The sequence below is a fragment of the Acipenser ruthenus genome, chromosome 3 (genome assembly GCF_902713425.1).
Source record: "Acipenser ruthenus chromosome 3, fAciRut3.2 maternal haplotype, whole genome shotgun sequence".
In the NCBI taxonomy this organism is placed as follows: Eukaryota; Metazoa; Chordata; class Actinopteri; order Acipenseriformes; family Acipenseridae; genus Acipenser; species Acipenser ruthenus.
The window spans coordinates 48,831,609-48,855,743 of NC_081191.1; the positions used below are offsets into that span (position 1 = coordinate 48,831,609).

At 39.9% G+C, this 24,135-nt stretch overlaps 1 protein-coding gene across 3 annotated transcripts in view; it reads right to left on the minus strand.

Moving 5' to 3' along the window:
* Positions 1-24,135, minus strand: part of ulk4 (unc-51 like kinase 4) — a 261,384-nt gene that overhangs the window by 108,831 nt on the left and 128,418 nt on the right. For all 3 annotated transcript variants that reach the window (XM_059013181.1, XM_059013174.1, XM_059013164.1), the window contains exons 28-30: positions 20,725-20,776; positions 20,490-20,628; positions 19,256-19,348 (exon numbers count right to left, since the gene is read on the minus strand). In XM_059013181.1, the coding sequence (XP_058869164.1) occupies positions 19,256-19,348; positions 20,490-20,628; positions 20,725-20,776 (284 nt within the window). The remainder of the gene's footprint in view (positions 1-19,255; positions 19,349-20,489; positions 20,629-20,724; positions 20,777-24,135) is intronic.

Here is a 24,135-nt window from a genome sequence, read left to right on the forward strand (position 1 = left end):
CCAGACACAATTGGCTTTGCGTCTAACATTGTTAGTGGCTATGATAAATAAATATAAATAAATAAATAATCTTTATTTTTATATAGCGCCTTTCATAGTGGACCACCATCACAAAGCGCTTTACAAGATACGACACTGGAGTGTGTGAACTATGCATCAGCTGCAGAGTCACTTACAACAACGTCTCACCCGAAAGTCAGAGCACAAGGAGATTAAGTGACTTACTCAGGGACACACAGTGAGTCGGTGGCTGAGCTGGGATTTGAACCGGGGACCTCCTGGTCACAAGCCCGTTTCTTTAACCACTGGACCACACAGCCTCCTGATAAAACACCTTATCCATAACGTACAAAAATGAGAAAGATTATTTAACCAGACATTTATTCAAGAATGGAGTGAATGCAAATGGATGTTAGGCATCCGTGACTAACTTAGAAATGGAACATTAGGTTATACCATAACCCTGGTTTTCTGAAATTGAAATCCGTTATCCGTTACTGATTGGGATATACCTCTGTCTAGTCGTATGTAGGGTTGGGCGATTTATACCGTTATACCGGTATAACGGTATAATTTTATTCACGATAAAAATATTGTGGAGTTGGATTATAAATAAATAAATAAACCAAAATAGTATTATGTGAGAAAGTAAAGCGGTGTTGACATTTAATGAAGGCACAGCACACAGATGGAGTTTGGGCATGATGTTTCATTCACCAGGCTTCACTGATGTGAGAGGGGTATTGCTGCAGAACGAAGACTCCCACAGGGTAACTCACAGAGGCTAGTACTGCGTGCGCAACTCGTAATAGACATCATCATTATACGCTACAGCCCGATCACATGATAAGGGTGATGAATTTACGTACTAAAACTAAGTTTATTTCATAACAATAACCTAACCCTAAACCTAAGGTTTGTGGGGTATTGGCCGTGGATCACCAATTAATTCTCACAGGGTAATCACGAATTCGACAAATGCAATGAGAAACGCCAGTCTGACACTGACAAGACCGTCAAGCCAAAATCATCCTTGAAGCAAAAATCAATATCAGAGGCATTTTCAAAGTGTCATGCCCTATGCCACCGACAGTAGTCGGTGGAAACAAATTACGGATGCAGTTACCTACCATATCGCAAAAGATATGGTTCCTGTGTACAGTGTGGAGAAATAAGGATCCTGAAATTTATTAAACTAATAATCAACAAGAAATACCAGCTTCCAAGTCACAAGTACTTTTCGCAAACTGCTCTGCCAGCATTATACACGAAGTGTCGTGGGCGAATAGCCATCGAGCTGACCCATGTCTCATATTTTTTAAAGTACCATCGATCTGTGGTCAAGCCGAATGACAGAGGCAGACATCAGTCTAACTGTGCCGAACGACAGAGCCGTACATCAGCACTACACTGACTCTGACTGGAACGTGTGCAACAAGCGCTTGCAAACGGCCTACTTCCCCGAAGACCACACTGGTGAAGCAATCGCTCTAGGATTTAGAGATGCTCTGTCTTCCTGGGGTCTGAGAGAAGAGCAGCAAACCTGCATTACCACAGACAGCGGATCAAAGCCGAAGGACTGAATGCCTGGACTAGACTTCAATGTTTTGGACACAGGCTTCACCTTGCTATCGGTAAGTTTTTTAATTAAAAACATACAAGACAGTGTTATTTAGAATTAATGCACGTATAGTAACCGTTTTTATTATTTAAATATTGAATTATATTTATAAATTGGAGGCTGTGTGGTCCAGTGGTTAAAGAAAAAGGCTTGTAACCAGGAGGTCCCTGGTTTAAATCCCACCTCAGCCACTGACTCATTGTGTGATCCTGAGCAAGTCACTTAACCTCCTTGTGCTCCGTCTTGCGGGTGAGACGTAGTTGTAAGTGACTCTGCAGCTGATGCATAGTTCACACACCCTAGTCTCTGTAAGTCGCCTTGGATAAAGGCGTCTGCTAAATAAACAAATAATAATAATACATCTTTTTTTCTGTTAATATTGAAAAAAGGAAAAATATTAAATTTAGTCATTCCAATCCATGACCCTAATACGTAAAAACTCTTAGAAAAGAGAGCATTGTTTTATTAGGATTTAAACATGGTTCTTCTACATAAAGAATCTCGTTTTGCAGCAGTGCACATGGTATTCGCAGATTAGAAAGCCTATAAAAACATTATAAAGAGTTACCGTTACTGTTTCTCCTATTGTATTTGAAAACAGACTACGATTTAGCCAGATAGAGGGAAAAAAGTTCCTGTGCTGTGGAACTTGTTCCTGTGCTGTGGTGGCGCTGTGAAGCCTGCGCAGAAGGAATACTTTTTGCAAGGGCTTGGAGGGAAGGGAAGGGGAGGCCTGGGATCCCAAGGCCGACGATGGCTCTCCTAGGCTGGCTGCAGGATTCTCGTCCAAGAAAAGCCTTTTTTGTAGGGTACTCTCCCTGGATCCGGCGCAAAAGGAGCAGGACAACCTGTCTGCCAAGGCAGCGGAGGTGTGCGCAATGCCCAGTGTTTGCCCTGCAGAGGCAATTTCCGCCTGCAGGACGCCCACGGGTGGAAATTAGACATTTCAGTCGAGGTGTGTAGCTCTGGAAGGTCGACCGGAGCCGAAGCACCGAGGCGTCAAGCCTGTATAACACAGAGACACCCCCCCACAGGGGATTGAGTGTTGGTGAAACGCCGTGGGCGTCGACACGGTGAGTCCTCTATGCACCGAGGGTGTCGAAGCACCGAGGTACCGAGGCTATGGAGCACCAGGTGCCAGAGGTACTGGGGCACAAGATTACAAAGACCTCAAAGCATCGAAGCGCTGAGGCGTACAGTCCTCATGGTGCCGAGGGTGTCGAAGCACCAAGGCTATGGAGCGCAGGGGCCCGATGCCACCGAGGGCGCAATGTGCGAAGCTCAAGAAACCTCGAGGCGTCGAGATGTTGAGGCGTGTAGCTCTCCAGGCACCGAGGATGCCGAGGAACCGAGGCTCTGGGGCAACGTGGCACCAAGGTTGCTGCTGCACAGGGCTCAAAAGCTTGCAGTGGAGTGGAACACCCAAAATGGCGTCCGGAAAACGTGGAGCCCTCAACCGGTGCAGCACGTGGCTTGCAGCAGGGTAGTGCAGTCACAGACCTGGAGAAGGGAGAGAGACAGAAGAAAGAAAACACACCTGTTCCTTTTTTTTTTTTAACACACATTATGGGCAAGTGGTGATGCGCGCTGTCTGCTCAACAGTAAGGCCAAGGCCTAATGGAGGAAGCGTGTGTTATTTATTTATTTTTAAAACTGCAATGCAGTAGAAAGAGACACTCGACAGCAAGTTGGAGTGTTGTCTTTTTTTTTTTTTTTTACTATAACAGTAGGGGCGCCAGGCTGCAAACACCTTGAGTCAACAGCGACTGCAGAGCGAGACTGGACTTGCTGGAGGGTCGTGTCTCCCGTCAGGAAAAAACAGAAGGAACGTACAGCAAGCTGCAGAGGTTAGAAAGCAGGCTACAATCGCCGAGCAATGTAGGCTGATAAAGAAAGTTTTTTTTTTTTTTTTTTTAAACGAAACGCAGTTGTGTAGCGTTAGCTCAACCTTCAGTTGCCAAGTTTCTGATACCTGGGAAGTTGCAAGCCTACTTCCAGCAATTAATTGCAAGGGAACTCACAAAAACTCAAAGAAGGAACTCTAAAGAATCAATCACAACTGGAAAAAAGGGTTAGAGTAATACTCACCACTTTACCTACCTGTCTGTGAAAGGCAAAAGAGACTGATTCTCCGCTCAAGCACGCTTAAAAACTTCTAATAACGTAATAACTGCATTAAACAAATATGCATTACATGTAGGCCTACCTTAAATTATGTTTTCTATTATTATTATTAATTAATCCTGAGAGTCACTTTCATCGCTGTCACTTCATTACGCTCAAGCTCAATAGCAATGACAAAGACCCGGCGTTTAATAGAGAGACTGCGTTTATTTACAATAATTGCCAGGCGATTATTTGAGACACGGCAATTATTTAAAGTTTTATGGTATGCTGACAACGACTTCCACAAAGCGTAAGCATGTGCATGACTTGTCCTGCCTCGCCTGCAGGGGGTTGCGAGGATCTCAGTTTCTTTCCCTGCCCACGCTCCCACCCCCGCCCCCGCTCCTGCCCACCGCTCCTCCCACCACCACGTTGTGAAAAATTCCTGGCGAGAACCCTGAGCACCTGTGGAAACATTGTTACGTGCAGTTGTTCCACACTGAAACCTGAAGCTGTTGACAGACAGCAAAATGGTAGCTACAGCCTGGATAGCTGGGTGAATTGCACTTCACTGCATGAGAGTAACTGGGGTAGGGTCTGTATTATTATATTAAAGTGACAATATGTTTTCAGTTGTTTTGTGGGTGAAGGAATTTTGGGGTAATCTATTGTCAATAGAAGGCAGACAAGATTTTGGTTTAGCAGTTTTGGGTAATTTCCTGCACTTTAAGGAGTATGCCTTTTGTGCTCATTGTGTGTTTTTAGAGATGATACAGTTTAACAGAGCCAGGTATCAGGTGCTGCATTTGTGTTTATTTTGTTAATGATTTTTTTTTTTTTGTACAGCACATTCTTGTTGGTCAGATACCATGTGCTTCTCTTGTTACATGCAGCCGTTACGCTGTCAGCTTGTGCCATTCTTTTGTTTCTGGTGTCCTATTTTCTATTAAACTGTCATGCTGTTCTGTGGCGCAACACAAAATGCTGATTTGTTAATTTAAGTGCCTATCTTTTCTGTCATCTTTAAAGTTCTTTCCATCTGCTGCCCCACTGTCCTTTTCAGGGCATGTAAAAACAATTAAAAGTAAACCTTGATACACATGCTTAAAACAACGTGATATATATCGTTATCATCTGTAAGGTCTAAAATATTGTGATATTATTTTTAATGCATATCGCCCACCCCTAGTCGTATGTCAAAGCTGCTTGTATGAGCCCCTTCTGTGTCAGACACTGAGACCCTGCCCCTGAGGGGATACACTGCCGCGAGCAGGATGGATCACAGCCAATTTTCTATTGAAGCCCGCTGTGTTGGAATGAACGCAGCGACCTTGTACGTTAATGGATAACATTTCTATTTTAGGGAACCAGAGTGATATATAACAAAAAAGAAAAATAACCAAGAATGCTCTTTGGTTTAAACTATTAATAATATATCAAATCTTCATGAAAAAGGTGCTCTTTGGAGTTAAGGGTTTCTTCAAAAGTTTAGTAAGAAATATAGGTGAACAAATACCTGCAAGTCCATTATTTTTGTGTAGATTCAAATTAATCCATCAGGCAAATCACCAAAAGCCAAGGTACTCTTACAAACTTATAGGTAAAAAACCTTTATTACTGGGGCATATCCAAAAACAGAATATTAAAAATAGAACATGGAACCAGCATGTTCTAAAAAAACAAAGAGACTACCAACGCATAGCAGCAAACCTAGCCTTTATCAGGGTGTAGTCTCAACTAACAACACAGCAATACATAAGCAATCACATTCAATCAATTGACACTCAATTATTGACATTAATTACACAAGTTAATTACTTAAACGGAGCTTAAATCAAAGAATTAGTGGAACAGCAATCAAAGGAATACATATCTAAAAAGACTATATCAAAAACTCAGAAAGAGCCTATAAGAAAGTAACATTCAGTTCACAAATAGGGTCTATAATCTAGGGTTGGCTGATTTAAATCACTTGATTATTAAAATAAAAAAAAATGATTTAAATCATTTTTTTCATTTACTACCTATTTTATATACTTTCTCAAGGAAAAGAAAATGAAAATGATGTTTTAAAAACCTTTTATTAACACAAACATCTTAAACTTTTACTGTCTATAAACTAAAACTCTTACAGCTGTATTCTGATCACAGCGCAAATGTGAGTGCAAGCGCGAACGGTGCTTGCCCCCGATTCTGCGGCGCATAAATGGAGCAAAGATGAAACTGCACTGAAATGGTATTCTGAAGACATGACTTGCCCAGTTATAGATCACCTGCCCCATCATTAACATATTCGCCGATGCGATTCTGATGATCGGTCCCAAATAGACAATTGAGCACTGTGTTAAGACCCGCTGAAACCAGGTTTATTTAGTGGTGCAGTCAGAAACTTTAACAATTGAACACACTATAAAAAGCAAAGTACCGTATACCTTTGAATGTAAGACGCGCTTTTTTAACCATTTTTTGCTTCTCAAGTACACAAACAGCAACGTGACTGACTGCCGAGAAAAGACAAAAAAGGCGTCTGCCCGAATACACAAACAGCAACGTGACACTGCTGAGAAAAAACAAACCAAGCTTCCTGAGGAATTCCAAGAGAAACATTTACGATTTCAGCATTTCTAACAAACACTACAAGCTTGGACAGATCGAAAATGCTGATCAGACCCCGAATTTTTCGACATGACAAGCAATGTTGAATGCTGTTAGAACATAAGAACATAAGAAAGTTTACAAACGAGAGGAGGCCATTCAGCCCATCTTGCTCGTTTGGTTGTTAGTAGCTTATTGATCCCAGAATCTCATCAAGCAGCTTCTTGAAGGATCCCAGGGTGTCAGCTTCAACAACATTACTGGGGAGTTGGTTCCAAACCCTCACAATTCTCTGTGTAAAAAAGTGCCTCCTATTTTCTGTTCTGAATGCCCCTTTATCTAATCTCCATTTGTGATGGTTGCTGGGTTGTTGCCTGATGCCATGGAGTGTTGTGACGAGCTTGCCAGGATGTGTGATGCCGTGAGTGGTGGTTTGTGTACAACAGAGACGCCATCTTAAGTATTATACAGTGCGCAGCACAATAAATGAGCTCTGTGGTTAATCTACAACAACACTGCTTTATGTCAGTTTTGTAGGATACAATAGCGTAATTGAGGTTTGTAAATGCATATTTATTTGATGTTTTATTTGGGCTGCGTCTTAAATTTGTGGGCGTCTCAAATTCGAAGGAATACTGTAGTCCTAAGTAACAACTGTGTGTGTTTGGACCGACACGGAAAGAGGAAATCAAAGAAAGAAAAGTAAATGAAAAGAATGACTGGGATGCGTGAGGGGTATTTTTCTCTGGCGTACTCCATCGCTAAATTCTTGTAGTTCACATATTGTAGTTCACATTTAGAGGATGCCACAACGATATATCATTTGCTTTATTTATGTATTCATTTAAGACTGAGTAATTTAGTTTGATATGTAACTATTCACAAACCACCATTTCCACCATCCTCAAATTTACAGTTTGGAGGTTCTGTAGAGCTATAACTATGGTACTAAAAAAAAATTCCATAATTTAAAAAAGGAAGAAAACATTTTCAAATAAAAAAGATCTGATTTAAATCAAATAAATCCTATTTTTATATATATTTTTTTTAAAAATCAAACACATCGCCAACCCTACTGTAATCTAGCTCTTCGTTTTTATCTGAATTTACCTTTGAAAGTATGGTATCATCCATCTCAAGTACTGAAAACCAAACTGTGATTGAAAATCTAACACCCTTTAGACCCAAGTCTCATTTTTTGCCCACAAATCTGAATGCTACATTAACAGCTTTTACAAAAAAGGTTAATTATGATGTGGAAAAACTATTTAATGACAGGCAACATGATTTTTGTTACAATTTAACCAAAAAAGAAAAAGAAGCAATAGATACTTTGTCTCGAAATGAAAACATGATGATAAAATCAGCAGACAAAGGGGGAGCTATGGTTATATGGGATAAAGAAATGTATGTTGAAGAAGCCTATCGACAACTTGACAATTCAGAATACTATCAAACACTTTCTGCAAATCCTTTGGATAATATGAAAAATTGAATTAAAGAAATGTTGATACATGCTAAAGATGCAAAATGGATCACTGAGATAGAATGTGGTTTCTTATGGTGTGAAAATCCCAGACTTTCATCTTTTTATATGCTCCCTAAAATACATAAAGATCTCCTAAATCCACCTGGAAGACCTATTATATCTTACAATGGATCCATTACTGAACCAGCTTCAGTTTGTTGATTTTTTTTTTTTTTATCAAGCCGTTTGTGTCCGCCTTACCATCATATATTCAAGATACAACACATGTTTTAAATAAGATTAAGGATATGGGACATGTGGGACCTTATATTTTGGATACTTTGGATGTTGATACTTTTTATACTAAAATTGATCACAATGAAGGTTTGACAGCTTTAAAATATTATTTACAAGAAAGACCTGAATATAGTTTTCCTCCTAATGACTTTATTGTTAATATGACTGAATGGACTAAAAAATAATGTGTTTTTGTTTCAAGAAAAATTGTATAGACAAACTAAGGGTAAAGCTATGGGTGCTTGTTTTGCTCTGAATTATGCCAATTTATTTTTGGGCTTCTGGAAGAATGAATATACTGTATATATATATTTAGAAAATGGATATTTTAAATACTCTATCCTGCTTGGTCAAAACAGGTCACGTGGGGATGTTGATATTACAGCATATCACCATGGGTCAGCACTTTTTTTCAAAAACGGGCAAATCACTGGCAGATATCCATACACCACTAGAATTTAAAAACAAAAACGGCAGACATATTGGAATTTATCGCAATAAACATGACCGACGAGATTTATGTAAATGTTGAACTTTTGGGAAATCGAAGAGTACATGAGATATTGAATGAATCTGAATCGGACACCAATGATTAATTAAAGTAGTTAATAGTTTATAAAAGTAAGTATTCAAATCAATTCAAAACTCGCCATTCTGATCACTCTGTTCCTTCTCCCTGAACTACGGCGTTTCCCTATCCCATTTTGAAAATAAATAGTTTAAAAATCTCTTAAACTTTCAGCTTTTCACAAAAGATTTGGGTCCCTCTTAAAAGAGACTTTGGGGTTAAAGATGTTTTGTTGCCGTTGCTCCTGCTGTCCGATCTTCAGTCTGCCTGCCTGCTGCCACTGGACCCACCCCCTGAACAGCTGTGTGATCTTATGCTGAACATTTATAAATTCATCTCAACAATTCCTGCCATATCTTTTAAATGTGTCCAGGTACGATCGTATCATGTCTTCTGCTGTGCCCTGCATTGTTTTAAATTGTTTTTTAACACTGGCCCAGTAGTTCTCCACGTTGTCCAACTGTAAACTGCAAAAACTGTTTGATAAGTAACCGGGTATTCCATGCAAATAACGTCTTTCTCACCACTGTGAAGCTGTAGCACAAATCTGGTATGGATGCCTCCTGTTACTACCCCAGATAACAAAGGATGATTAAAAAAAAAAAAACGCACTCTCACCTGATACTATGCAGGTCTTGTGAGGAAGGGTCTGTGTGATTTAAAGGCAGACTCATTTGTGCTGTGTCATGATGAAAATGGACAGTAATATTTACCTTTAAAATGTAATGAATAAACCAAGAAGTGTAACGAGTTACAAGTGAATCAAAACTGCACTTTCAATGGCAATGTTCAGTTCAACATCTGAAATTATTTTTTAATTGATGCCGGTGGAGGTGGAAGGATATTTAATAAAAATGACTTTTTTGTTAATTAAAACATGCTTTTACATTTTTTTTTTTTTTGTAATGTTGGTTGATCCATTTTATAAGTGCAATAAGGCACTTCAGGGTGTGGGATATAGTGTAATATCCACACGCCCCAGGTGGTTAAAGCCACTTGGCTTCGCCTCATGACTTATAACACACCCGGGACGTATGGATATTAGCGTATATCCCACACCCTGTTGTGCCTTATTGCTTACATTAAATATATAATATATATATATATATATATATATATATATATATATATATATATATATATATATATATATATATATATATATATATATAGATAGATAGATAGATAGATAGATAGATAGATAGATAGATAGATAGATATATATTTATATATATATATATATATGTATATACAGTACTGTGCAAAAGTTTTAGGCAGGTGTGAAAAAATGCTGTAAAGTAAGAATGCTTTCAAAAATAGTTTATATTTATCAATTAACAAAATGCAAAGTGAGTGAACAGAAGAAAAATCTACATCAAATCCATATTTGGGGTGACCACCCTTTGCCTTCAAAACAGCATCAATTCTTCTAGGTACACTTGCACACAGTTTTTGAAGGAACTCGGCAGGTAGGTTGGCCCAAACATCTTGGAGAACTAACCACAGTTCTTCTGTGGATTTAGGCAGCCTCAGTTGCTTCTCTCTCTTCATGTAATCCCAGACAGACTCGATGATGTTGAGATCAGGGCTCTGTGGGGGTCATACCATCACTTCCAGGACTCCTTGTTCTTCTTTACGCTGAAGATAGTTCTTAATGACTTTCGCTGTATGTTTGGGGTTGTTGTCATGCTGCAGAATAAATTTGGGGCCAATCAGATGCCTCCCTGATGGTATTGCATGATGGAGAAGTATCTGCCTGTACTTCTCAGCATTGAGGAGACCATTAATTCTGACCAAATCCCCAACTCCATTGGCAGAAATGCAGCCCCAAACTTGCAAGGAACCTCCACCATGCTTCACTGTTGCCTGCAGACACTTATTTGTGTACCGCTCTCCAGCCCTTCGGCGAACAAACTGCCTTCTGCTACAGCCAAATATTTCAAATTTTGACTCATCAGTCCAGAGCACCTGCTGCCATTTTTCTGCACCCCAGTTCCTGTGTTTTCGTGCATAGTTGAGTCGCTTGGCCTTGTTTCCACATCGGAGGTATGGCTTTTTGGCCGCAAGTCTTCCATGAAGGCCACTTCTGACCAGACTTCTCCGGACAGTAGATGGGTGTACCAGGGTCCCACTGTTTTCTGCCAATTCTGAGCTGATGGCACTGCTGGACATCTTCCGATTGCGAAGGGAAGTAAGCATGATGTGTCTTTCATCTGCTGCAGTAAGTTTCCTTGGCCGACCACTGCGTCTACGGTCCTCAACGTTGCCCGTTTCTTTGTGCTTCTTCAAAAGAGCTTGGACAGCACATCTGGAAACCCCTGTCTGCCTTGAAATTTCTGCCTGGGAGAGACCTTGCTGATGCAGTATAAATACCTTGTGACTTGTTGCTGTGCTCAGTCTTGCCATGGTGTATGACTTTTGACAGTAAACTGTCTTCAGCAATCATTAGCACCTGTTTGGTATAATTGTTTAATCATACACCTGACTATATGCCTACAAAATCCCTGACTTTGTGCAAGTGTACCTAGAAGAATTGATGCTGTTTTGAAGGCAAAGGGTGGTCACACCAAATATGGATTTGATTTAGATTTTTCTTCTGTTCACATTTAGTTAATTGATAAATATAATCTATTTTTGAAAGCATTCTTACTTTTCAGCATTTTTTCACACCTGCCTAAAACCTTTGCACAGTACTGTATATATAATGTCTGCACGGTAGCGCAGACATAGTTAAGGTTTGAACGAAGGTTCTGTTTAAAGTCGATTTTACAACCAGCTCAAAAGGGGGGTAAATCCCCATCGATATGCATGAAAATTGGTGTGTGTGGTCGGATTGACAGGCTCAACAAACCCTGTGAACGGGGTAGCATTTGGTGAAATACTTTTTGAGATACAGCGTGCCGATTAAAACAGCTGTTTTTAAAATAAAAAAAAGAAAAATTAAGATGCTTTTATATACACCTGTATCTCAAAAAGTACTGCTAATTAAGGAACCACACTTGGCATACACATAGTCCCGGGAGTGTAGTTGTGCAACAGGGTATTTATATTTTCGGGGAGGTCCAGGTTTTACCAAAATTGAATAAAAAAAGATAACGGTCTGACGTCACTTCTGTCTGACGTCAGTGCCTGGCAGCGTTGCTTTCGACCGTTCCATTTCACTGAATAGGGAGACATTGAATAGCCTATAGTTCAGCACACACGGGTCAGATCTGTGTTTCTGTCTGGATAAAACTGGTAATCAGTGATAATAATTAGTGTTTGTGCCTTCAGTACTGGGGAAAATAATAATAATTTGTTCATTTAGGAAATACGTTTTTCTTCTCCCCCCTCACTTTATGATACAGTTGGGAGTTCCATTCCACACACACACAGCGTCAGCGGTCAGAGAAATGAACACGTGAAACAGAGAATGCAGTGTTAGCTGGGTTGTATTGTTGCTCACCAGCGAAAAAAAAAAAAAAACTTTCATAACTAAAGGGGGAAAGAGGTGCCGTGGCTCAGCCCTGGAGAGCCCTGGCACAAATTAAGCACTAGTTAAATAATAAAATGTAAGCCTCGGATAAAGGCGTCTACCAAATGGATAAAAAATAATAAAGACTACAATGTATTTGTTATGACACCTCCTATTTTAAACTCCAATGCTTTTTTGTTTATTGAAGATCGTTGTTATTGGGTTTGTGATTATTTGTTTCTATCAAAGTTGTAATTTGTTTTGTTAAACTAATGATCTGACTGACAGCTTTACATGGCCCGGCTTGAACAAAACTCTTGTTCGTCGAGGAACACATTGATTCACATAAAATAAATACATACTGCCTGCTGGATATGAAAAAAGAAAGAAGTCTGTCAATACTTGTAAACGCAATACTGTAAATGGTTATGATCTTGTATAGCGTAGGTTCTAAAAAAAAATAAAAAAAAAAATGAGAAGATAATGTTTTGCCAAATAGAATAAAATACAAATGCATACTATTATATGTATGCGTGTTATATATTCCATATTTAAGCACATACATTAAACACTTTCTGCTATTTGTTTACTGTATATCGCTGCCAAAGGACGTTTGAGATTTTTTAAATTAACAGCGCATGCTGGTCCACGAAGTTGTTCTTCAACTGCTACAGAATGTTTGATACCTTCTTCACAACGCAAAGTAATTTACTGACAGGTGGGCAAAAGCTATTATTAATCATTTGGGTTGATTTAAGAAACCCCTGAAATAAGGATGTATCAGACAGCAGTAGAACATCCACGAGTAAAATAAAAAGTTATTGAACTTTTGTTAATGAAATGGGTGAATAACAATATATTTTTTAGAAAGTAAAAGCTGATGACGATAATCAATCGGCATGAATTGAGAACATAAATAAATTAATACGACTCACAGAGAGTAGTCTAAAGCAGGTAATAAAAACCAAAAAACTAAAAAAAAAAAAAAACACACATTACAATACAGTATATTATTAATAGTGACAATACAACTGTAGTAATATTCGTATTGCAATTGTTTATGTGTAAAACTCGTCAAGACAGTAAAGTACAACTATACAGAATTCTATTTATTACATTTCGAGTCAACTTTTGGGCAATTCAATTTAGAAATGCATGTAACCTGTTATTGTTATTGTTTCATTTTTAATAAATACTCTTAGTATATCACAGATTATTACATACATTTTCAGATATCCAAATCACTATACAGAATTCTATTTATTACATTTCAGAAACCTTTTTTTCCTTTGGTGGTTGGTCCAAATATCTCCTATCTATTCAGGTAAGAACTGACAAGACTTGAAAGATGGGCCTGACAGATAGAAGAGAGAAGAAGCAACGGCAAATCCAATATGGCATCAAGACCTTAAATTGCACACAACGCATCCTTCTGCCTAAAAACCTGCAGGATTCTTACATGATCTTTCTAGAGAGAGTGGACAGAGCCATACAACATGAAGAATAACTGCTCCCTGGCCGTACTGCTCAAATAATGTCACCAGCCTCAGGTACAGTCTTGCTTTCCCCACCTTTCCAGCCTCAGATAGAGCCATTGCTGTCACCACCTCTCCAACCTCAGGTACAGTCCTTGCTGTCGCCATATCTGCAGCCTCTCTGGCAGCCGTTGCTGTCCCGACCTATCCAACCTCAGGTATAGCCGTTGCTGTCCCCACCTCTCCAGCCTCATGTACAGCCGTTGCTGCTTCCACCTCTTCAGCCTCCAAGGCAGCCATTGCTGTCCCCACCTCTCCAGCCTCAGGTACAGCAGTTGCTGTTGCCACATCTGCAGCCTCGGGTACAGATGTTACTGTCCCCACCTCTCCAGCCTCCAAGGCAGCCGTTGCTGTCCCCACCTCTCCATCCTCAGGTACAGCCGTTGCTGTCGCCACATCTCCAGCCTCAGGTACAGCCGTTCCTGTTGCCACATCTGCAGCCTCAGGTACAGATGTTACTGTCCCCACCTCTCCAGCCTCCAAGGCAGCCGTTGCTGTCCCCACCTCTCCAGCCTCAGGTACAGAGCCGTTGCTTTCCACACCTCTCTAGCCTCAGGTACAGCCATTGCTTTCCCCACCTCTCCAGCCTCAAGTACAGCCGTTGCTGCTTCCACCTCTTCAGCCTCCAAGGCAGCGGTTGCTGTCCCCACCTCTCCAGCCTCAGGTACAGCCATTGCTTTCCCCACCTCTCCAGCCTCGGCACAGCCATTGCTTCTTCCACATCCTCAGCCTCACGTACAGTCCTCGCTATCCCTACCTCTCCAACCTCAGGTACAGTCCTTGCTGTCCCCACCTCTCCAGCCACCAGGGCAGCCGTTGCTGGGGACTCCAGGGACAGTCTTTGCTTTCCCCCCTCCTCTAGCCTCAGGGGCAGGTATTAACAACATTTGATTTTGCCTCAATAAACCTGGCTTTTAAAAAAAATCTTTACATATTTCTTGTTGGTTGTTTGATTTTCCAAGATGCCTTCTGCAAAACTATGGAAATTCAATGGCAAAAACGTCGTTAAAGTAACGTTAAGGTTTGTTTGCAAATGTCGAAAAGGTTAGGAAATTGCAAGTTAAGGTAGCCACGCAACCTTAACTCTGCACCCTTATGTGTATGTTTCCTGTCACACTTGACATCACATTTGACATCATCAATGACATGAGCAATGACATCACTAAGCACATGACAAATTCTCCCCGAAGACTGGCCATACGGAAGTCATTGTGATTGGTAACATGTTCAGTAACTGCATTCCCACAATCTTTGCTGTCAAGCTCGATATTTCACCAGTGTTCTAAATGAAACCAATTAACTCAGAATACAGTAGAGCTAATTAATTAGTTGGGACCTTCCACAAGCCATATTTCTCCAAACTCTAATACTGGAATCCACAACATTGGCTTTCTTGTATGAACTACACTGTTTCACATGGCAAAATGAGTCACTGCATTTTCTACAGTATTATTATTCATTTTATTTTTGCACTGTTACCCATTCTTCTTTCAAACTTTACAGTTCAGTAAGAATTCTTGCTAACACAATCTTATGGCTGGAAGCCAATTATGACGTTGAAATGTACATAAAGCAGAAGTGGATTGTAATGTGTGGATTTTATGCTTCCAAGAAACATAAAACACCGCTTTGTGTACCACAGTATACATGGAGCAGCAATATACCATACAGTACTACAGAACATTCCTTTTCTATTTCACTGGTGTCTTCTGAGTGAAATTTAATGGAGAGTGTTATCTTACATGTAGGGTTTCACATATTGCATGTCCCATCCATTTTCAGGTACTCCTTTCCAAACATCAAATACTCATCACTACATACCTCAACATGAATTACACATTTCTGAGTACCTGGAAATCTGTTGTTGGTTAAAGCACAATTCGACAGCAAAAATAATGCAGTTACTGAACATGTTACCAATCACAATGACTTCCGTATGGCCAGGGGAGAATTTGTCATGTGCTTAGTGATGTCATTGCCCATGTCATTGATGACGTCATATGTGATGTCAAGTGTGACAGGAAACATACACATAAGGGTGCAGAGTTAAGGTTGCGTGGCTACCTTAACTTGCAATTTCCTAACCTTTTGGACATTTGCAAACAAACCTTAACGTTACTTTAACAAAGTTTTTGCCATTGAATATATATATATATATATATATATATACACACACACACAGATCCTCTAATAATGCTTGTTTAGATCAAATCAAGTGGTGGGGACATATATTGATGATATTCAGGTCAGGTACAGAGAGTAAACTCTTGTCATTTCATGAATATATTAATAGTACTAATAATAATCTCAAATTATTCATTACATACAGCAAAGATGACCAGTGACGGCCACCACTGCCACCATATGTAACAGGATGATGTGTTGCGTATGTGGGTCATCACTGAATTATACACTGAGCATTGGTGTTGAAACGCCGCACAGGCGTGCAGATTTAATTAACCAGCAATGGTAGCCCTAGTGTCACATTTAATAAAGAATGTGACACTAAAATTAAAAGTTTGCCACACAAAATGGTGCGTGCTAGTCTCACTATAGGAGACGTCCCGGTCCAGGAACCGACTACTCTACGGTAACCCTCCCTATACTGTTTTGGGATCACCGTCCCCTAAACTGACCTACTACTGTTGCTTCCGACATCCCGGACTCCCAGCAACTGCGGGCCGTTCCGACGGTCCTGGCTGGGCAAGCGCCTTCACAGGCACCGTCTTGCAGTTGAAGGGTTGCGTAGTAGTTCCTGCAGAGCGGACGCTCCTCTCCTCGATGTAAACAAACACACGCTTTAATGGCCATGCAGTAGCCTCGAACTGTGGCACAGACACTTTAACTGCACAGCTTCCCTGGGCTCACCCCACAGCCAATCCGGACCTCCTGATCCGCTCAGCGCTGGCGAGCCTCACTGCCCAATCGGTTGCCCAGCAGCACGTCTCAGCTGCACACCTTGCGTAGGAACCAGCAACAGGGCTCCCTATCACACACTGGTATATAATACACATCTGTGGAGCTGTTGATTTCATCTCTCAAACAGAAGCACAGTTTTTCAGTTGTGCTCTGGTGCTTTTATAGAGACTGAAGAACAATGGGCAAACTCCATTTGCGCAGTCATGCCGATCTCTTGTTTACCCACTGAACCTAAGCAAAAAAATATTACTGAACTCTGGAGGTGTGAAGCTAATTGAGCCATTTTATTATAAACTGTTTCTTAATCTCCAAGAAACTGTATCCATCTTTAGTCCAACAAGCCGCATGCATGAAAAGTGATAATTCATGACCATTTAAATAATAAAAATAATTATTTGTAATATTTATCATTTTTGCTTTTTATATCTTTTAGCTCCTCCCCAGGAGCATGCTAACTGCCTCCTAGTTAATATCAGATTAACATTAAATTCAACTGACACTGTAAAGGCTATAATAAAGGACGACTTTTATTAAAATTATTTCATATTGCTATGTAAGGCGTGTTAGGTGTGATTTGTAGCTCTTAAATTATTCATTATTCAATGTCATTCTTTTGAAAATAAAAAAAATAAAAACACTGGCTAACTTTACTGTAACAAACCACCCTGGGACCTGGAGAAATATTCGTTACATCAGGGTGTTCACTATAATAGGGTTTTTTTCAGAATAATGAGAAAACGGCAAATTTGAATTGAACATCAATATATAGTACTTTTATGAAGATTCCTTCACAATGATCAACATTTAAACGGTATTGTGACAAAGTACTCGTGTCACATGTGTGGGTAACCGCATTGCAAGACAGAGGAGTTGGAGTTGAAACGCCGGCATAGACGCACAGGATTTATTAAACACAAAACAGAAAGTAAACAAATGGGTCATGTGACGCTACCAACGATGGTAACGCACAGAGGACACAATACAGAAGACAGGCAGGCAGCAAGTCTCAATCGAGCGCCCGTCTGTAAACAATCATTTGATCAAACATAACTCCAAAAAGCACACAAAACAAACCCGTTTCCACATATACATTAAACCAACACCAATTCCTCCCTGTGGTATGTTTAAGAGAAAACAGTAAAGAAATGAAAAAGGAAAGAATGTACACTTCCATGCTGAATACAGTAATTGCATGTCCTTTCTCTTGAAAAAACTATCCAGCGTAGATTGCATTCGTCATGCATGATTCGTACTACAATAGGTCATCTTTGAATTAGTGTTATCTTTGAATTAGTCAACCATGGTCTTTGTTTTCACTGAGATAATAACACACTTGACACTGGAGAAAGTTCAGTGTCAGTCAGTACTGAGATCGTTGTATCCGTGTCGATCCTATACGTGATCGTTCTAATAGGGCAAATTTGCATTGAAAAAATCGGTTCTTACTGTTGGGATTGTTAAAAACAGTTGTTCGTTATAACAAGGGTTTGTTATAGATAGATAGATAGATAGATAGATAGATAGATAGATAGATAGATAGATAGATAGATAGATAGTAAATATGGACTGGAGAAGAGGGCCATAGTGGAAAATTATTGCCCAGCGGGAAGACTATTGTGGGGGTCTATAATGCCCAAAGCCGCATATTTAATATACTGTGGTTTGCTACTTAAAGTGATACATCATCAAAACATCCCGTTATTCCCGAAATTAAGGCAACGTTGTGTTTTTTTTCTGCATGAGGTAAAAATGTGCTGTGTAATAACAGATCACATTTAAATAAATCATTAGCAAATAACTGCAGTTTTAACTATGTCTCAGAGTCTGTTCAACTTTGGGTTCAGGAAAAAAAGCCAGGATAAAAGAAAACAATGAAAAAGAGCTGCATTCTGCCACTGTCACATTTTATCTTAAATTTCATGAAGCAATAATGGTTATTTATCACTAATTGATTGATTGTGTTCACTGTTTAATAAAAGCAAAATCCTACAAGTTGTATTCTACTTTTATGTGTGTGTTTTGTGTGACGGGAAGGGGAGATTTGTAAGAAGGACAAGTAGATTTTTCTAGCATTTTGTCCTTGGGTAAGAAGTTTGTTTTCAAAATGCCACACCCAAGGGGGCTCCAGTAAAGGCACACTGCGCGGACTGCAGCATGCGCCCTATAACCTGGAGGTCGCCAGTTTGGGTCCAGGCTATTTCCAAAGGGTGCCGCACAATTGGGCGATTGCCACCCAGGGTGGGGAGGGATTAGGTCGGCCAGGGTATCCCCAGCTCACCACGAACCAGCGACCCCTGTAGCCTGGCCGGGTGTCTGCGGGCCTGCCTGCAAGCGGCCCAGAGCTACGTGATCCTCCAATGCTGTAGCTCTGAGGTGGCTGCATGGCGGGCCTGCAGAGTGAAAAGAAGTGGATGGCTGACGACACACGTTTTGGAGGACGCGTGTGCTTGTCTTCGTCTCTCCCGAGTCAGTGCGGGGGTTGCAGCGGTGAGCCAATTGGGCATTTCAAATTGGGGAGAAAATAGGTTAAAATAAATAAATAAAATTGGCAATTCCAAATTTAAGAAGGTATTAGTTCAGGGTCATGGCTTAGATTGCAATATTCAGAAAGTAGCCCCACACCGCCAAGTAGGTCCTGGTTAACATATTACAACCATACTCCAGTTTTACATATATAGCAGCAACAATTTACCTGGTGAAAGATGGGCTGTGGTCAGTCAAGGCCACCAACAGTTTTAAAGCATACAGTGGGATTGGGTCTGGTTCCATAAGAAGCCTCTCATATCTGTAATACAGTGTTAAATGCATTAACAGGGAACATTCTTTAAGCCAGAGCATTTGCTGCACAACCAGGCTGTGAAAACTGCAGTGCTGAGGATCACAGACAGTGTGATGATTCCACAAATATTGCTCACGTTGACGATTGCTTGTTAAACAGTCCCTTTCAGGCACTTATGTTTATTGTACAGTGTCCCTTGACAGAAGTCCACTAAAACATGCTATGCCCCCTTGCTTTACTGAACCTGTACAGCACATTCAGGTACATTTTGTGCTTACTGTTTACAAGACCAAAAAAAAAAAATGCACGCTGCAGTTTGGACAGGTTTAAATAAGTCTGTGGCAGGGCGGATGTCCTGCACGTGTAAATAGTGTGATGTGTTAGTTGTGTAAATATAAGTTTGGCAGGGATGGGGTTAAATCTATCCCTGCCAACAATCACAGGTGTGGCCATTCCTTAATTATAATGTATATAAAAGGAAGGAAAAATGCTTTGTTGGGGAAAGAAGTTTAGAGGAAAGGCTGAGAGCGGCAGCTTGTGCTCCCAGCACAGGCACCGTGATTGGGTGCAGTTTTGATTTGTGTTTGTTTAAATCTTTTGTTTGTTTTTTGTTCCTGTATTGCTAATAAAAGTGTGCATCAGTGCTTAACTGCAGTTTTTTATCTCTGGGTCTACTTCCTGCCAGTAACCAGCCTTGGCTGTGACACTACTCTTTCACAAAGCTAAACATAATGTCTGTATTAGTACTTATTACGTGCTCTTAATGGAATTTACTCTTACAAGCTAATATTTTTACTATAAATGTACTGCTTAGTCAAATTTGCTCTTAAATGCAGTTATGTACTGTATTCTTTATTTTCCTCTTTGAATTTGATCTTATTTTCTACTGATTTGACTGTACTTTATAACTGCTCGTATCTGTAATGTGATATTTTGTAATGTGATACTTTGTATTGTGATATTTGTAACAACTGTAAGTCACCCTGGATAAGGGTGTCTGCTAAGAAATACATAATAATAATAATACAAATCTCAAAACGGGATTTTTTATAAGTATGCACTGATTCTTTTTAATTCAATAATAAAATTGAGAAAGAGAAAACTGAAGGCTGAATGAAAATCCCTACAAGATGTGGGGGGTACTCACTGTGGAAGCAGGGACTCTCTAATGAGAGTAAGTAGTTTGCTATTTGAATTCAGCCTCTCCCCCTTCTCCATGGCTTCGTGGTTGACCAACATCAGAGTGGTTTCTGACAGCAACCGCAAGCTGTAGATTCTCCACTCCACTTCATGGAATAATGAAGACATTTTTTATGATGTCATTCTCTCACTAAATTAAAAATTTTGAAAGCCTCATCTCATATTGATGTGTCTACGCTTACCATTTTTGCTGAATGCAAGACAGACCATGGGTGGGAGGATGGAATCCACAACCTGAAATAATAAAAATAATGAAGATTTAAAAGAAATCTCCTTGAGCAAAAAAGCTGCGCAGCTTATTAAAAAAAAAATAATAATCAATCAAGAGCCACTCTCTTTTCAAAATAAGCAATAAACAACAGCTGCAAGTACCCAAAAGAATAATTCTGATAATATATGTAAATATGACTTTTCCATTGGTCTTTGATCTTTCAGACGAGAATAACTATAAAAGCTTGTGTTGAACCTTTTTATAACTGAAATTAGCTTTTTTATTTCCAATAGAAACAATTACAAAACATCCCACTTGACAGGATTAACAGTGTTGTTGAATCCTGCGCTCTTTTTTTTATTTATTTTTTATTTTTTACAGAATTACTAATGAGCAACATAACACTGCATGTAATATCAGGAAGTTGTAATGGTGATGATTATCATCAGTTTATTTATTTTTATTGTATTGAATATACACATTTTATTAGAAAAGCAAATAGTTTTTTCTGGTACTGTATATAGCAATGCTCAGTAAATTTTATATATTACGGCAAAAAGATGTCATGAAAAAAACATTGACAATTTCCTCTGCTTACATTTTTGTGACTTGGAAGAAGAAAAAAAAATTGGTTTAAGCTGTAAGCAGAATTACAAACCAGGATCATGATTAATGACTGAAATAGTAAGGATATATTTCTCTTTTTTCAATACAATACAAAACAATACAATTGTTTTTTTATATAACACCTTTCATAACAGAGTTATTACAAAGCGCTGAACAATTAAGAATCAAAAAGGTACGTTTTTAACCTACTTTTAAATACCGAAAGTGAGTCAGCGAAGCAAATACTCTCAGGGTACTTGCTCTCAGGGTGCTCTTGCTGCAAATTTAAGTTCATGTTGATTGTCATCAGTGAAAAAGAAGATGTTCTCAACTGATATCTGGATCCAATCAGAGCAAAAGAAGCATGTTTGTCAGAAGGATTAAAAGATAAATAAATCTGAGTGTCACTGGCATAGAAATGAAACCCCATGTTATGTTTCCGGATTACCTGCCCAAGAGGGACCATATAAACACTGAAAAGAAAGGAAGCTAGGATCGAACCCTGGGGACCCCAGAGGTCACCGGCAGAGAACCTGAAGAATAAGCTCCCACTGAAACAAATCTGGAGGAAAGGTACAATTTAAACCAGTCAAGCACTGTGTTGGAGATACCCATGTCAGATTTCAGGCAGTCAATCAATCTCCCATGGTGTACAGTATCAAAAGCAGCAGTGAGTTCAAGCACTACAAGAAGAGACAATTTACCAGAGTCTGCCTGTAACAGAAGATCATTGGTGACCTTTAGCAGCGCTGTTTCAGTACTGTGTAAAGATCTAAATCCAGACTGAAACTGTTCAAAAAGATTATTATGTTTCAGATTTTCACCCAGTTCAAGGGCTACCACTCGTTCCACCACTTGAGCCAGGAATGGCAGGTTGGAGATGGGCCTATAGCTAGAGTGATGGTGGCGATCTTGAAAATCTGAGGAACGCAGCCAGAGATCAAACAACTGTTTAAAATCTTAAGAGATTGGTGGCCCCATGACTGGCAAGCACTCACGGAGCAGTTTAGTAGGCCATGGACCAAGCACACAGGTGGCTGGCTTCATGGCAAGAATTAGTTTGTCGACTGGAGAGAGGAGAAACAGGCTAAAAAGACTAACATTTAACGATGTACGGATTTCAAGTACAGGTGGAAGTTGGGACAACTGCTGAGAACAGGGCTCTGATAGAAGTAATTTCTGGACGGAAAATGGAGGCGGGCATGACAGAACCAGAATTACCTCCAGGGTGTAACATGTTTTGAATTGTCTTAAACAGGAAAGCTGGATTCCCCTTGTTTGAGGTGATCAGGGAAGAAGTGGCGGGTGATTTTGCCAAGAGAGAGATATTGGTGTTCCTTTAATGAGATGAAGTGGAATTGGAGCCCAGATTCTCTCAAGTCTCCTGCAGTGAGCTTTTTCTTCTCGGAGAGCAGTTGTTTACCAAGGGCAGTAGTGAGACAAGGAAAAATGTTTTTTTTCGAACCGGGGTTAAGGAGTTAGTAATGCTAGTCAAGATGGTATTATATACATTGACTGCAGTCACAGGGCAGGAGATGGGATCTAGTAGTGGAGACGACTGGATGGCAGTAATAAAACTAGGAGTTAATAAACCTTGGGGCGGCGGTAGACAGTAAAAACAGTCTGTGGAGGGAGACGAAAAGCAAGGTTAAACAAAATCATTCAGTGATCAGAGATTGCCAGGTCAGTCACAGTAAGATTAGACAGCTCTAGACCACGACAGAAAACCAGATCCAAAATACCACCATGTACATGTAAAGGAGAAGACACCATTTGAGTAAAGTCAAAATAATCCATTAGTGCTAGAATCTTTTGTGAGTGGTGCAGTAGAACACTCACTGTGACTGTTGAAATCACCCAAAATGAGCCAAAAAATCGAGAAAACAAGGATTGTGTTTAGGTGGATGGTATACAATAACAAGGGTGAATGGTGGAAAAGACAAAAAAGTGATCATAAGGTGTTCAAATGAGATAAACTGTGGTAGAGTGTGCTTTGGAAAAGAGTGCATTATTAACTATTGAAGCCACACCACTTCCACGTCCTGAGGAATGTGGTTTCTGTAGGAAAGAGAATCCAGGAGGTGTAGCTTTGCTAAGTGGAAAGGTGTCCTCATGCTTGACACAAGTCTCTGTTAAACCAAGAATACTGATGTTTTTATCCACCACAAACTCATTCAGCAACAGAGATTTACTTACCACAGAGCTTGCATTAAATAAAGTGACGCAGTCAAAAAGAGCCTGCAACCTGTCTCTCAACGCAACTATGTCACAATCTCACGATCTAAACTGCCTGAGATTTACCATTAAAACTCAAAACACCTGGTTTGATTGATTGGACCTTTTACTCATTTGATAAACACGGGTTTACTGCTGTCACAGAATGAACTAATTTAAACCTGGTTTCCAGAAGGTACATTTGATATAGACCTGATATCTGGTCTGGTCTGATGAAAGATGAAGTTCTTAATACCCTTCCCCCTCTGAGTGGAAAATTATAAAAAAATAAATCAAAGAATTAAAAGGAGGTTAGTGATAAACCGCTAGTATTCATGCCTTTAAAAGGCTTCACTGAATATGTAGTTAACAGACAATACCAGTAATCGTTTTTTGTTATTGTAGACAGGGCCGGATTAAGTTTAATGGGGACCCGAGGCTGTTATAGTTTTGAGGCCCTGTGAAAGGGTGCTGGGCAATTCACTGTCACTGACACAGAGACCAATACCGGTATACAGTCTAGTGCACATACAAGTGCTCAAAATAAAAGGCACAAAGAAAA